Source organism: Petromyzon marinus, chromosome 60 (assembly GCF_048934315.1).
Source record: "Petromyzon marinus isolate PM22_M1 ecotype Great Lakes invasive population chromosome 60, UKy_Petmar_22M1.pri1.0, whole genome shotgun sequence".
In the NCBI taxonomy this organism is placed as follows: domain Eukaryota; kingdom Metazoa; phylum Chordata; class Hyperoartia; order Petromyzontiformes; family Petromyzontidae; genus Petromyzon; species Petromyzon marinus.
The window spans coordinates 2290426-2306187 of NC_133726.1; the positions used below are offsets into that span (position 1 = coordinate 2290426).

Below are 15762 nucleotides of genomic sequence, written 5' to 3' on the forward strand. Positions count from 1 at the left end.
CCAGTGGCTTAGCGCAAGGAAGAGCGTTCCAGTCGGCCGCAGAATTACATCTGTAAGCGCGCGATGTGGTGACCGTCTTTGTTTGCTAGTTGTACTGGTGTGTGATGGCGGTTGTACTGGTGTGTGATGCTGGTTGTACTGGTGTGTGATGTTGGTTGTACTGGTGTGTGATGTTGGTTGTACTGGTGTGTGATGCTGGTTGTACTGGTGTGTGACGCTGGTTGTACTGGTGTGTAATGCTGGTTGTACTGGTGTGTGATGCTGGTTGTACTGGCGTGTGATGCTGGTTGTACTGGTGTGTGATGCTGGTTGTACTGGTGTGTGATGCTGGTTGTACTGGTGTGTGACGCTGGTTGTACTGGTGTGTGATGCTGGATGTACTGGTATGTGACGCTGGTTGTACTGGCGTGTGACGCTGGTTGTACTGGCGTGTGACGCTGGTTGTACTGGTGTGACGCTGGTTGTACTGGTGTGTGATGCTGGTTGTACTGGCGTGTGATGTTAGTTGTACTGGCGTGTGATGCTGGTTGTACTGGTGTGTGATGCTGGTTGTACTGGTGTGTGACGCTGGTTGTACTGGTGTGTGATGTTGGTTGTACTGGTGTGTGATGCTGGTTGTACTGGTGTGTGATGCTGGTTGTACTGGTGTGTGATGCTGGTTGTATTGGTGTGTGATGCTGTTTGTACTGGTGTGTGATGTTGGTTGTACTGGTGTGTGATGCTGGTTGTACTGGTGTGTGATGCTGGTTGTACTGGTGTGTGATGCTGGTTGTACTGGTGTGTGACGCTGGTTGTACTGGTGTGTGATGTTGGTTGTACTGGTGTGTGATGCTGGTTGTATTGGTGTGTGATGCTGGTTGTATTGGTGTGTGATGTTGGTTGTACTGGTGTGTGATGCTGGTTGTATTGGTGTGTGATGCTGTTTGTACTGGTGTGTGATGTTGGTTGTACTGGTGTGTGATGCTGGTTGTACTGGTGTGTGATGCTGGTTGTACTGGTGTGTGATGCTGGTTGTACTGGTATGTGACGCTGGTTGTACTAGTGTGTGATGCTGGTTGTACTGGGTGTGTGACGCTGGTTGTACTGGTGTGTGATGCTGGTTGTACTGGTGTGTGATGCTGGTTGTACTGGTGTGTGATGTTGGTTGTACTGGTGTGTGTGGTTGTACTGGTGTGTGATGCTGGTTGTACTGGTGTGTGATGCTGGTTGTACTGGTATGTGACGCTGGTTGTACTAGTGTGTGATGCTGGTTGTACTGGGTGTGTGACGATGGTTGTACTGGTGTGTGATGCTGGTTGTACTGGTGTGTGATGTTGGTTGTACTGGTGTGTGACGCTGGTTGTACTGGTGTGTGATGTTGGTTGTACTGGTGTGACGCTGGTTGTACTGGTGTCTGATGGTCGTTGTACTGGTGTGTGATGCTGGTTGTACTGGTGTGTGACGGTCGTTGTACTGGTGTGTGACGCTGGTTGTACTGGTGTGTGACGCTGGTTGTACTGGTGTGTGACGCTGGTTGTACTGGTGTGTGACGCTGGTTGTACTGGTGTGTGATGTTGGTTGTACTGGTGTGACGCTGGTTGTACTGGTGTGTGACGCTGGTTGTACTGGTGTGTGATGCTGGTTGTACTGGTGTGTGATGTTGGTTGTACTGGTGTGACGCTGGTTGTAGTGATGGTGATGCTGGTTGTACTGGTGTGACGCTGGTTGTACTGGCGTGTGACGCTGGTTGTACTGGTGTGTGACGCTGGTTGTACTGGTGGTGATGCTGGTTGTACTGGTGTGTGATCCTGGTTGTACTGGCGTGTGATGCTGGTTGTACTGGCTTGTGATGGTGGTTGTACTGGTGTGTGACGCTGGTTGTACTGGTGGTGATGCTGGTTGTACTGGCGTGTGATGCTGGTTGTACTGGTGTGTGACGCTGGTTGTACTGGTGTGTGATGGTGGTTGTACTGGTGTGTGATTGTGGTTGTACTGGTGTGACGCTGGTTGTACTGGCGTGTGACGCTGGTTGTACTGGTGTGTGACGGTGGTTGTACTGGCGTGTGATGCTGGTTGTACTGGTGTGCGATGCTGGTTGTACTGGTGTGTGATGCTGGTTGTACTGGTGTGTGACGCTGGTTGTACTGGTGTGTGACGCTGGTTGTACTGGTGGTGATGCTGGTTGTACTGGTGTGTGACGCTGGTTGTACTGGCATGTGACGCTGGTTGTACTGGCGTGTGACGCTGGTTGTACTGGCGTGTGATGGTGGTTGTACGGTGTGCGATGCCGGTTGGGTCTGGTGCTGGTGACGGTATTTTACGATGTAACTGATGGCTATTTGGTTTGGTGCAGGTGTACGTGGTGATGGGGTACCTGTTGATGTAAACTATAGTCGTGTTGACGCTGCAGTTGTTTTGACGCTGCACACACTGATTCTGGTGTCCGTGCTGATGTTGCACACTTTGATGGTGGCTGTATTGGTGCTGCTGTAGATGTTGATAGTGTTGGTGTCGATAGGGGTTGTGATAATATTGTTAGTGTAGGTGTAGTGTCAATGATTCTGAAACGAGGTTTGTAGGAGGCACCTTTTATTTAGAACATTCACGCTCTCGCCTGCACGCTCTCTACCGTCGCTTAACCTTTTTATTTTTGTATCAGTTTACTATATGCTGGTCATTATATAGTGTAGTGTATACCCAGTTACTTAATGTTAATAGCTCAGCTTATTGGAGAGTATATTGAGTACATTGATTATATTGATGTCGTTAATATTTAGTTTTTTCACATCGGTTTATTGTATGGTAGTAGGGTATTTGCTAATCCTACATAATACGTAGCATAATATGACTTTTAGACCCCCCCACCACCTACACATTCCACAAGGAGTAACTAACCCCCATATCTGCATGTCATCAACATGCTAAATTCCTCTGTTGATATGTAAACTCCTTTTGGTACTGGCAAAGGAGGTCTAATGATGTAGATGCTCACCCCGAGCCCTCATTACTTTGATAGTGGCATTGTCTTTGAGCTGTACGCCTTTTGGCATCCTCTGGTCGAGCACCAATTGGGTCGAGGCTCAAAAGAAAGCCGTCTCTGGTGTGGACCAATCAGTTTCAAGGACAATGCATCATATATTATCATAGTATGTTTTTTGTTTGTATTTTGACTGCAAGTATTGTGGTTAATGCAGACATGAATCCTCGTAAAAAGGTTTCAGTTTTGTTGTCAGAAAAAACCCTATTATTGTAAACTCCTTTGAGTTGTGCAACTTTGAGTTGTGCGCCTTTTGGCGTCATCTGGTCCAACACCAACCATGTGAGACTGGGCTCTAAGGAAAGCTGTCTCGGGTGTGGACCAATCAATTTCAAGGACAGTGCTAATACATTATCAATGTTGTCTTTTTGCTTGCATTTTGACCGCAAGTGTTGTGGTTAATGCAAGACATGATCCCTTGTAAAAAAAGGTATCAGTTTTGTTTCCAGATAAAAGGGTAAAAACCCTATTATTAACTATCTGGCAGCGCAATATCGAGCGAAGGCGGCAGCTACGACGAGACGAATCCAATCCCAGAACCCGGCAGCCTCGACCGCCCGCTCTCGGCTCCTTCTATCCTACCAGCACGGCCTGGCTCCGCCCTGGCCACGCCTCCCTTCTCGAACCCACTAGCAGGTTCCAGGGGCTCCCAGACAGGGTCCTCCGAGACCCTTGCCCCAGTTCCTCCGACCCGTCAACACACCCGTACACACGCTCACCGGCGTCGTACTGTCTGTCCACCACAGTTGCCGCTGATGTCCACCAGCCGGCGCTGTTACACTACATCAGCATGGGTGTACATGGTGATGATGGTGGTGGTTGTTTAGGTATCCGTGTTGATGGTGATGATGGTGGTGGTTGGCGCAGGTGCTGGTGTAGGTGTCGGTGTTCATGGTGGCGATGATGATGATGCAGGTGCTGGTGTAGGTATCGGTGTTCATTGTGGCGATGATGGTGATGATGGTGCTGGTGTAGGTGTCGGTGATGATGATGACGGTGCTGGTGTAGGTGTCGGTGATGATGATGGTGATGACGGTGCTGGTATAGGTGTCGGTGATGATGATGGTGATGACGGTGCTGGTGTAGGTGTCGGTGATGATGGTGATGACGGTGATGACGGTGATGACTGCGCAGGTGCAGCTGTACCCGGAGGGGCGTGGGAGTGGCGGGACCGCGGTTGCCTCATAAGCGGCCGCAGCCACCACAGCGTCGCGGTGCTGGGCGGCTTCCTCTTCGTAGCGGGGGGGGAGGTGGACCACCGCGCCGTGCGAGACGTCTACCGCTACGACCCGCGCAGCAACACCTGGATAATGGTGCCTTTGTCTGCACCGCACCGCACCTCTGTCTGTTGGTCTGTGGCTCCAGTGTTAGTCTGTGACTTCCTATATGAGTCTGTGGCTACAGTGTTAGTCTGTGACTTCCTATATAAGTCTGTGGCTACAGTGTTAGTCTGTGACTTCCTATATGAATCTGTGGCTACAGTGTTAGTCTGTGACTTCCTATATAAGTCAGTGGCTACAGTTTTAGTCTGTGACTTCCTATATGAATCTGTGGCTACAGTGTTAGTCTGTGACTTCCTATATGAGTCTGTGGCTACAATGTTAGTCTGTGACTTCCTATATGGGTCTGTGGCTCCAGTGTTAGTCTGTGACTTCCTATATAAGTCTGTGGCTACAGTGTTAGCCTGTGACTTCCTATATAAGTCTGTGGCTACAGTGTTAGCCTGTGACTTCCTATATAAGTCTGTGGCTACAGTGTTAGTCAGTGACTTCCCATATGAGTCTGTGGCTACAGTGTTAGTCTGTGACTTCCTATATAAGTCTGTGGCTACAGTGTTAACCTGTGACTTCCTATATGAGTCTGTGGCTACAGTGTTAGTCTGTGACTTCCTATATAAGTCCGTGGCTACAGTGTAAGTCTGTGACTTCCTATATGAGTCTGTGGCTACAGCGTTAGTCTGTGACTTCCTATATGAGTCTGTGGCTTCAGTGTTAGTGTGTGACTTCCTATATAAGTCTGTGGCTACAGTGTTAGCCTGTGACTTCCTATATGAGTCTGTGGCTACAGTGTTAGTCTGTGACTTCCTATATAAGTCCGTGGCTACAGTGTAAGTCTGTGACTTCCTATATGAGTCTGTGGCTACAGCGTTAGTCTGTGACTTCCTATATGAGTCTGTGGCTACAGTGTTAGCCTGTGACTTCCTATATGAGTCTGTGGCTACAGTGTTAGTCTGTGACTTCCTATATAAGTCTGTGGCTTCAGTGTTAGCCTGTGACTTCCTATATAAGTCTGTGGCTACAGTGTTAGCCTGTGACTTCCTATATAAGTCTGTGGCTACAGTGTTAGCCTGTGACTTCCTATATAAGTCTGTGGCTACAGTGTTAGCCTGTGACTTCCTATATAAGTCTGTGGCTACAGTGTTAGCCTGTGACTTCCTATATGAGTCTGTGGCTCCAGTGTTAGCCTGTGACTTCCTATATGAGTCTGTGGCTCCAGTGTTAGTCTGTGACTTCCTATATAAGTCTGTGGCTACAGTGTTAGCCTGTGACTTCCTATATGAGTCTGTGGCTACAGCGTTAGTCTGTGACTTCCTATATGAGTCTGTGGCTACAGTGTTAGCCTATGACTTCCTATATAAGTCTGTGGCTACAGTGTTAGCCTGTGACTTCCTATATGAGTCTGTGGCTACAGTGTTAGCCTGTGACTTCCTATATGAGTCTGTGGCTACAGTGTTAGTCTGTGACTTCCTATATAAGTCTGTGGCTTCAGTGTTAGCCTGTGACTTCCTATATAAGTCTGTGGCTACAGTGTTAGCCTGTGACTTCCTATATAAGTCTGTGGCTACAGTGTTAGCCTGTGACTTCCTATATAAGTCTGTGGCTACAGTGTTAGCCTGTGACTTCCTATATAAGTCTGTGGCTACAGTGTTAGCCTGTGACTTCCTATATGAGTCTGTGGCTTCAGTGTTAGCCTGTGACTTCCTATATAAGTCTGTGGCTCCAGTGTTAGTCTGTGACTTCCTATATAAGTCTGTGGCTACAGTGTTAGCCTGTGACTTCCTATATGAGTCTGTGGCTACAGCGTTAGTCTGTGACTTCCTATATGAGTCTGTGGCTACAGTGTTAGCCTGTGACTTCCTATATAAGTCTGTGGCTACAGTGTTAGCCTGTGACTTCCTATATAAGTCTGTGGCTACAGTGTTAGTCAGTGACTTCCCATATGAGTCTGTGGCTACAGTGTTAGTCTGTGGGTCCCACACTATCTCCCATCCTCCCGCTCCATTTTTCTGCCATCCCTCAAAACTCTCTCTCCACCACCCCTCCCCCTATACGCACTCTCTCCCTCGATCTTTCCCCTCTCCCCACCCCTCTTCCCACCTCCGCCATCTCTCCCCACCACCGCTCTCTCTCCCCACCACCATCACCCTCTGTCCGCCCACCACCGCCTCCTTACCCCACCACCGCCCTGCAGGTGTCCTCCATGCGGAACTGCCGCGAGCACTTTGTCCTGGGGGCGCTGGGCGGCCAGCTGATGTCCGCCGGCGGGCGTAACGAGCTGCGCCAGGTGCTGCCCACGGTGGAGCGCTACTCCCCCGAGGCCGACACGTGGAGCTTCGTGCGCCCCTTCGACCGCTCGCTCTCCTGCCACGCCGGGTGCGTGGCGGACGGGCGCCTCTGGGTGTCGGGTAAGATTGGGCCCTGGCGGGCGCTGCTCGCTAACGGCGCTTGCCCCGACGGTCTGTCAACGGTGTAACAAGTAGTAGGGGGTTTGAAGCTTTCGTGACTGCAGGGATTCATATTCTTGGTTCTTTCGGTAAAATCACGTAGAAGGGAAACAATAAAGTAATACAAATATAAAACAATTAAATTTCTCACGACGTTTCGACTGCAACACAAGCAATCACCATCAGGTGTGGTTTTCACACCTGATGTGGTTTTCACACCTGATGATGATTGCTTGTGTTGCAGTCGAAACGTCGTGATAATTTTATTGTTTCTATATTTTTATTACTTTATTGTTTCCCTTATGCGTGTGGTTTTCACACCTGATGATGATTGCTTGTGTTGCAGTCGAAATGTCGTGAGAATTTAATTGTTTTATATTTTTATTATTTTATTGTTTCCCTTCTATGTGGTGACTTTACTGAAAGAACCAAGAATAAGTAGTAGGGGCTTTCGCGACCGATGTAATTCGTAATGAAGGTTTTTCAGGTTGGATCGCGTGAATGGGCACGTGTCGCAACCCTTCGTCACCCGACACGGCCGGTAAGGGTTTGTCACGTAAAGGAAACGCGGAAATCGGTTTAGAACCTGAGCCCACCGGTGTGTTGGAGAGTAAATCCACAACGTTTAAAATTTGCGTACGAATATTCTGGCAAATCGCCCGATGATGCTGGATGTAATTACCAGCGAAACGTTGTACTACTCACATTGTAAATTTTGTGGATTTACTCTCCAACACGCCGGTGGGCTGAAGCAGTAACTTATTGGCATGTTTTGTTTAAATGACAAACCTCACAGTCGGTTAAAGCTATACGGGGGATCTTTGTGTAGTGAGCGGTGGCGCAGTGGTTAGCACACTGCGCTACAAACTCGGCCACACGATCTCTATTCACGGCCAACATCAGTGACGAATACCTCATCCTGCCCCACTGGGTTGTGGAAACATCGCCACTGGGGAGACAAAGGTGGCCGGGCGTGGTGCTGGCCACCCACCCCCTCGTGTGCCACAGTACCGGCCTTCATGCTACTCGCTAACAGCACTTGCCCCAACAGTCTGTTACAGGCTACAAGGGGGATCTTCGTCTTTGGTGTGTACGTATCTGTTCAGAGCTCACCTGCTCAGACCTCACCTGCTCAGAGCTCACCTGCTCAAGAGCTCACCTGCTCAGGGCTCACCTGCTCAGAGCTCACCTGCTCAAGAGCTCACCTGCTCAGGGCTCACCTGCTCAGAGCTCACCTGCTCAGACCTCACCTGCTCAAGAGCTCACCTGCTCAGACTTCACCTGCTCAAGAGCTCACCTGCTCAAGAGCTCACCTGCTCAGAGCTCACCTGCTCAGACCTCACCTGCTCAGAGCTCACCTGCTCAAGAGCTCACCTGCTCAGAGCTCACCTGCTCAAGAGCTCACCTGTTCAGAGCTCACCTGCTCAAGACCTCACCTGCTCAGGGCTCACCTGCTCAGAGCTCACCTGCTCAAGAGCTCACCTGCTCAGAGCTCACCTGCTCAAGAGCTCACCTGTTCAGAGCTCACCTGCTCAAGAGCTCACCTGCTCAGGGCTCACCTGCTCAGAGCTCACCTGTGCGCGGTGCACCTCACCTGCCCGGCGCTGCTCAGCCACTGCCCCTCTCCACTGCTCGAGACTCCCACTCCCTTCTTCATCACAAACTCAGAGCCATCCCCAGGGCTTTAGAAACCCACGGAAGTTCCCTTCGCATTCTCCCGTAAAACATACCGAGTGTAGGTGTGTGTGTGATGATCTCCCAAGCGAAATGCTGAGGGAGGGTGGCGTTTGTGCACAGACATCATAACAACAGTCTGGACCACTGGACGGGTTCCGCAGGATTGGAAGGATGCCCTGGTGGTCCCCCTCTTTAAGAAGGGGGACCGCACAGACTAACAACTACAGGGGCATCTCACTCCTCAGTGTGCCGGGAAAGGTCCTGGCAAGGATTATTCAACAGCGCCTTGCCAGGCACGCTTAGGAGAGGCTTGCGGAGCCCCAATGCGGTTTCAGGAAAGGGCGATCCTGCACAGATCCCATATTTTATGTCCGTCTGTTACAGCAGAGGTGTAGGGAATTCCAACAAGACCTACATCTCTTCTTTATTGACCTGGTCAAGGCCTATGATACCATCAGTAGGCCTGGGCTCTGGGTTGTTCTTCGTGCTTTTGGAGTCCCTGACCCCCTGCTCACGATCATTAAGGACCTTCATGATGGTGATCGGACCTGGGTAAAACTACGTGGCCAGGAGTCGGAGCCATTCCCTGTTCACCTTGGGGTGCGACAAGGATGTCCTCTGGCTCCCACATTTTTTAACATCTATCTTGACCACGTAGTTCGTGAAGCCTTCAATAGCTGTACCGGGGGAATCTCCATATGGTACAGAGATAATGGGAGGCTGATCGATGCCCGGGTGCGGTCAAGGGATGGCTCCCTATTGCTCAACCACGTTATGTATGCCGATGATTTGGTAATAGCTGCTTATTCAGAGGAGTTGGAGATGCTGCTGCTGAGACTGGAACATGCCACTAATAGATGGGGCCTTACCAAAACTAAGCACCTGCCTGGGTATTTTGTACCATCGGACACTCCACCCCCACAACTCCTAATCGGTGATGGGGCAGTTGTGGAGAGAGTGGAGAGTTTCCCATACCTGGGCAGTGTGCTTATGACCAGCTCCAGTTTAACAGCAGAGGTTTCACTCCAAATCAGTCGAGCGGCAATATCTTTTCATCGGTTGCGTAATGCTGTGTGGAAGCTACCTGGTCTGTCGCTCCGCACTAAGCTTCAGGTCTTCTTGGCCACGGTCATTCCCTCCCTTCTCTACGCTTGCGAAACGTGGACCCCCCTAATGGAACATCTTCGCCGGTTAAAAACATTTAGGCTAGCCTGCCTACGGTCCATCTTGAGTTTAACCAGGCTGGATTGTGTGAGGAGCTCACATATCCTTGAAAGATCTGGACAAAGTCCCATCGGTGAGCTCCTCCGGCAGGCAAGGCTGCGCTGGCTCGGTCATGTAGCCCGCATGCCCAGCTACCACATGCCGAAACAGCTTTTGTTCGGCCGGATCGAGGGGGCTAAACGGGCGCGGCACGGGCGAGAGAAGAGATGGAGTGATGTGGTACAGGAGGACGTGGAGCTGAGTGGACTTGCCGATGACTGGTACCAGCGGTGTCAAGATCGGCCTCTGTGGAGGAGGCTCGTGAAGGACGCTACTGGGCAGTTGGAGGCAGTCGCCCTCCAACAACAACGGAGGGCGGAAGAGCGACGCTCACAACGAGTGGAGCGCCGGGTGGCTAAAGCACAGCAGGTTGGCACAGTAGGGGGCACAGGTGGTGCATCAGCCAGTCATCTCAGTCAGTCCACCCGTGGCACCTGGGTCTGCCCCGTGACCTGCCAGCGGGCGTTCGACACTTCACGTGGCCTCAAGGTGCACATGGCCTGGCACAAGCATCGTGGTGACGTTACCGCCACTTAGTGGCGAATGGCGGTTGTTGTTGTGTGTGTCTGTGTGTGTGTACACCATATATAGATGTGTGTCTGTGTGTCTGCGCGTGTACAAGGTTGGGGCAAGTGCTGTTGGTTGGCACCAATGAGGCTATACGGGGGATCTTTGTCTTGTGGGGAGCGGTAGTGTAGCGGTTAGCGTGATGCGCTACAAACCCTGCGAGCCGAGTTCGATTCACGCTCACGGCCAACACCGGTGACGATTATCTGAACCGGTCCCTGGGCCTCCCCTAGGTCGACTCAGCCTTAAAATGAGTACCCGGTGTGGTGTGTAAGCATTGACACTGAGGAGACAAAGGCGGCAGGGCGTGGTGCTGGCCACCCACCCCCTCGTGTGCAGCTCCATCGTAGGTGCTGCTCGCTAACAGCAACAGTCTGTTAAGGCTCCACGGGGGGGGATCCCTTGTCTCTGTTTGTATTCAGTGTGTGTGTGTGTGCGTGTTGCTGTGTGTGTGTGCGCGTTGCTGTGTGTTGTGTGCGCGTTGCTGTGTGTGTGTGCGCGTTGCTGTGTGTGTGTGCGCGTTGCTGCGTGTGTGTGTGCGCGTTGCTGTGTGTGTGTGCGCGTTGCTGCGTGTCTGTGTGCGCGTTGCTGTGTGTTGTGTGCGCGTTGCTGCGTGTGTGTGTGCGCGTTGCTGTGTGTGTGTGCGCGTTGCTGTGTGTGTGTCACCCTTCCACTCACCACAGGTGGCGTCACGAACACTGCCCAGTACCAGAACTCGCTGCTGGTTTACGACCCCGCGCTGGTGAGCACGTTCCCTTTGCTGGCTGCCAACCACAGCCTGAACTCTATCGTTGTGGGCGCCTCGGTGGCTAGGAGATGTTAACTACCTCGCCTGGTATGCAGGAGGTCGTGGGTTTCATCCCGACCCTGATGCCTGCTGCTGTATATTTGGAGTTTGCGTGTCTCTCTCATCATCATCACGGTGGCTAGGAGATGTTAACTACCTCGCCTGGTGTACAGGAGGTCGTGGGTTCCATCCCGACCCTGACGCCTGCTGTGTCTCCCCCCATTGTCGCGTGGATTTTTCTCCGGGTCCTCCAATTTTTACCTCCACATGTAGAATCGACGTCACGACTTTAAGCGTGTTTGGCTGCTGATGACAAGCCACTTAGTTGAGCTATGATTTGTGGTAACCAGGTTTGCTTCTGAAGAATATCTATATAGCTCAGTGGAGCCTGAGCTATTGTATCATAATCAACAGCCCTAGCACCGACCCCAACACCCAAACACTCCCAACACCATAACCATACCTCATATACTAACCAAGTACCCACCTACCCGAATCATAGTTACATTCGGTGAGGCATGCGGAGTGAACTCTGGGAAGCCATGGGCTGGCCCCTACCGTAATCATTATTTTATTATTCTTGGTTCTTTCGGTAAAGTCACGTAGAAGGGTAAACAGTGAAATAATAAAAATCTAAAACAATATTATTTTATTGTTTCCCTTCTACGTGACTTTACCGAAAGAACCAAGAATATGAATCCCTGCAGTCACGAAAGCTTTAAATCATTATTTTATGATTAATATTTTCTGGAGGTCAGACCCACGTCAGCTCAGCCCCATCTGTAGTGAAGCCCTGGGTCACCCGGGCCACGCCTGCAAACGGGGGACTCGATCCTGGTCACTGAAGTTCTCACCTGGCTCATGGAACACGCTTGAGACCTCAATATCCCTCCTCCCTCCTCTCTCCCTGCTCCCTCCCTCCTCCTCTTCCTCCTATCTCATCCCTTCTTCCTCCCCGACTCCTTTATCCTCCCTCCTCCTCTACTTAACCTCGTCCTCTTACTCTCTGGCCCCTTCTCCCCCGCTCTCTCCCCCTTCTTCCCATCTCCTCCTTCTTCTTGCCATCTCCTCCCTGCTTCCTCCTCCCCTCTCTTCCTCGCCCTCCTCTCCTCCCCACTCCTCTCACTCAACGGCACCCTCCTTTTCACCTTCCAACGTGCTCGGTCGTGGCGGGCGCGACGACGACCACCACCACGACCACCACCACGTGACGTCTTTGTGTTGCGCGTGCCGCGTACGGCGGCGCCACGTGCCCCGTACAGCACCACGTTGTGCAGCGAGTGGCTTTCTTTGTTGTGTTTGGTTATTTGTCGCCGGTGACTTTGTGCGTTTCGTATCGAAATCTGCTCCAGCGATGTTGCCGCTGGCAGCAATAAAAGTGGCTCAAACGTCAAAAGTCTCTCTCTCCTCCTCCTCCTCCCCTCTTCCCCCGCTCCTCCTCTCTCTCTCCTCTCTCTCCTCTTCCCCTCTTCCCCCGCTCCTCCTCTCTCTCCTCCTCCCCTCTTCCCCCGCTCCTCCTCTCCCTCTCCTCCTCCCCTCTTCCCACGCTCCTCCTCTCTCTCTCCTCCTCCTCTCTCTCCTCCTCCTCCCCTCTTCCCCCCACTCCTCCTCTCTCTCTCCTCCTCCCCTCTTCCCACGCTCCTCCTCTCTCTCCTCCTCCTCCCCTCTTCCCCCCACTCCTCCTCTCTCTCCTCCTCCTCCCCTCTTCCCACGCTCCTCCTCTCTCTCTCCTCCTCCTCTCTCTCCTCCTCCTCCCCTCTTCCCCCGCTCCTCCTCTCCCTCTCCTCCTCCTCCCCCCTTCCCCCACTCCTCCTCTCTCTCTCCTCCTCCCCTCTTCCCCCGCTCCTCCTCTCTCTCTTCCTCCTTCTCCGCCCCCTCCTCCCCCGCCCGCTCCTCTCTCCTCCTCTAACCCCCCCCGCCAACCCGGTCCGTGACGGCAGGATGTGTGGGCCGCGTGCAGCGCGATGCCCCAGAGGCGCGTCTACCACTCGATGGCGGCGGTGTGCCGCCGGCTCTACGTCCTCGGAGGCAACGACCTGGACCACAACAACGACCGCGTCATGGTGCGGCACATCGACCGCTACTGCCTGGACACCGACCAGTGGACGCGCTGCACCGCCGCTCTCAGCACAGGTGCCGGTGTCTCCGGGCGGGGGGGGGGGGTGCAGTGGGGTGGGGTGCAGTGGAGAAGGGTGGGGTGGGGTAGGGTGGAGTGGGGTGGAGAAGGGTGGAGTGCGGTGCAGTGCGGTGGGGTAGGGTGGAGTGGGGTGGGGTGGAGTGGAGTGGGGTGGAGTGCAGTAGGGTGCAGTGCGGTGGAGTGCATTGGGGTGGAGTGGTGTGGGGTGGGATGGGGTGGAGTGGGGAGCAGTGGAGAAGGGTGGAGTGCAGTGGGGTGGAGTGGGGTGGAGTGCAGTGCGGTGGGGTAGGGTAGGGTGGAGTGCAATGGGGTGGAGTGCAGTGGGGTGGGGTGGAGTGCAGTGGGGTGGAGTGCAGTGGGGTGCAGTGGAGTGGAGTGCGGTGGGGTGCATTGCGGTAGGGTAGGGTGGAGTGCAGTGGGGTGGGGTCGAGTTGGGTGCAGTGTCAACTTCAGTCGTTCGAGAATCGTATTATTATGATTATGGTTCATGTGTTAGTGCGTGCTAGTTCGTGCGGGCGGGGAGCGGTGGCGCAGTGGCTAGCACGCTTCGCGCTATCGCGGTGAACCGAGTTGAATCCCGCCAAAGTCAGTGGCGAATATTTGAACTGGTCTTGGGCCTCCCCTAGGTCGACTCAGCCTTAAACGAGTACCTGATGCGGTGCGCAAACATTAGCGGTGGGGAGACAAAGGCGGCCGGGCGTGGTTCTGGCCACCCACCCCCTCGTGCGCCGTGCCGACCTTCATAGGTGCTGCTCGCTAACGGCGCTTGCCCCGACAGTCCGTTTAGAGGCTCCACGGTGGTTCTTTTGCCTTGGTGTGCACAGATCCGTCCAAGTTTGAGTCTGCGCGTCTCACTTTCCGGAGCGTCTTGTGACCTGGGGAATACGGGAATTGTGTGAGTTTTATTTAATTAGTTAGTGCTCTTATTTATGCCCAGGAAATCCTTCAACCGAGTCTCAAGGCTCTTATTCACGAGGGTCCTGCCAAGATCTCCTGTCAGTAGGGGGGGGGGGATGATTGCTGCTGTGTGGAGTCGCCAATTGTTGAGTTTATTTGCGGTGTAACTTTTGTGACATTTCGACTCTGACCGTCACTTTTATCACGTGCATCCTATTGTCAGGATGTTAACGACCTCACCTGGTGTGCAGGAGGTCGTGGGTTCGATCCTGACCCTGACGCCTGCTACTGTATATTTGGAGTTTGCGTGTCTCTCTCTCATCATCATCATGGTGGCTAGGAGATGTTAACTACCTCGCCTGGTACACAGGAGGTCGTGGGTTCCATCCCGACCCTGACGTCTGCTGCTGTATATTTGGAGTTTGCGTGTCTCTCTCTCATCATCATCATGGTGGCTAGGAGATGTTAACTACCTCGCCTGGTACACAGGAGGTCGTGGGTTCCATCCCGACCCTGACGCCTGCTGCTGTATATTTGGAGTTTGCGTGTCTCTCTCTCTCATCATCATCATCACGGTGGCTAGGAGATGTTAACTACCTCGCCTGGTATGCAGGAGGTCGTGGGTTCCATCCCGACCCTGACGCCTGCTGCTGTATATTTGGAGTCTGCGTGTCTCTCTCCGTGGTCGCGTGGATTTGTCTCCAGGGTCCTCCGGTTTTTCCCTTCCACATTTAGAATCGACATCGCGCCTTTAGAGTCTTTGGCTGCTGCTATAAATGTCCACGTGATGAGAAGCCACTCCGTTGAGCTCTCATTTGTGGTAGCCAGGATGGTCGCTTCTGAAAAACTGTTACGTAGCATCTCGGTGGCATCCTTTCCCGCTAAAATAAAAACGTGCAGATCATTTTCAAATGTTTTGTACGGAATCTAATTACGTTGTACGTCAAGACACGTCAAAAGGCAGAGTCCAAATTCCGCATTCCTCTGACGGGGGTGGCGAGTCTATCCGGAGGACAACCACGGTGGCTCAACAAATCCTTTGATTTCTAATTAATGGCTGCAATCAAAGTATCAATGTAAGCCAGCGCCTGGGTGATTGGCCGTGCGTGCGTGTGTATGCGTGCGTGCATGCGTGTATGCGTGCGTGTGTATGCGTGCGTGCGTGTGTATGCGTGCGTGCGTGTGTATGCGTGCGTGCGTGTATGCGTGCGTGTGTGTACGTGTGCGTGCGTATGTGTATGCGTGCGTGCGATAGTGTAGTGGTTAGCGCGCTGCGCTATGAACCCGGCGACACGAGTTCGATTCTCGCTCACGGCCAACACCGGTGACGATTATCTGAACCGGTCCTGGGCCTCCCCTAGGTCGACTCAGCCTCAAACGAGTACCTGGTGACATGTATAAACATCGCTACTGGGGAGACAAAGGCGGTGGGGCGTGGTCCTGGCCACCCACCCCCTCCGGCCTTCATAGGCGCTGCTCGCTAATGGCACTTGCCCCTACAGTCTGTTTGTTAAGGCTGCACGGGGGATCTTTGTCTTTGTGAAGCTGGAATTGAACCTGGTCGTTGACCCCCTGGTGCAGGTCAGAATGAAGCCGGAGTTGCAGTGCATGCTGGGAAAATCTACCTGGTCGGCGGCTACTCCATTCTCATCAATGAGCCCCTCGCATCGGTCCAGGTGAGTTAGAGACGGTTA

At 52.7% G+C, this 15762-nt stretch overlaps 1 protein-coding gene and 1 long non-coding RNA gene across 2 annotated transcripts in view; one reads left to right on the forward strand and one right to left on the reverse strand.

Moving 5' to 3' along the window:
- KLHL32 (kelch like family member 32) overlaps window positions 1–15762 on the forward strand; it is a 45150-nt gene that overhangs the window by 28297 nt on the left and 1091 nt on the right. The window contains exons 9-13 of the mRNA XM_076053256.1: window positions 4151–4329; window positions 6488–6701; window positions 10931–10989; window positions 12975–13167; window positions 15650–15744. Coding sequence (XP_075909371.1) covers window positions 4151–4329; window positions 6488–6701; window positions 10931–10989; window positions 12975–13167; window positions 15650–15744 — 740 coding nt within the window. The remainder of the gene's footprint in view (window positions 1–4150; window positions 4330–6487; window positions 6702–10930; window positions 10990–12974; window positions 13168–15649; window positions 15745–15762) is intronic.
- Window positions 7437–8724, reverse strand: LOC142905974 (uncharacterized). The gene is made up of 3 exons (XR_012929999.1): window positions 8207–8724; window positions 7946–8145; window positions 7437–7853 (listed from the first exon to the last, which is right to left on the reverse strand). It is a non-coding gene; the product is annotated as an uncharacterized LOC142905974 (long non-coding RNA).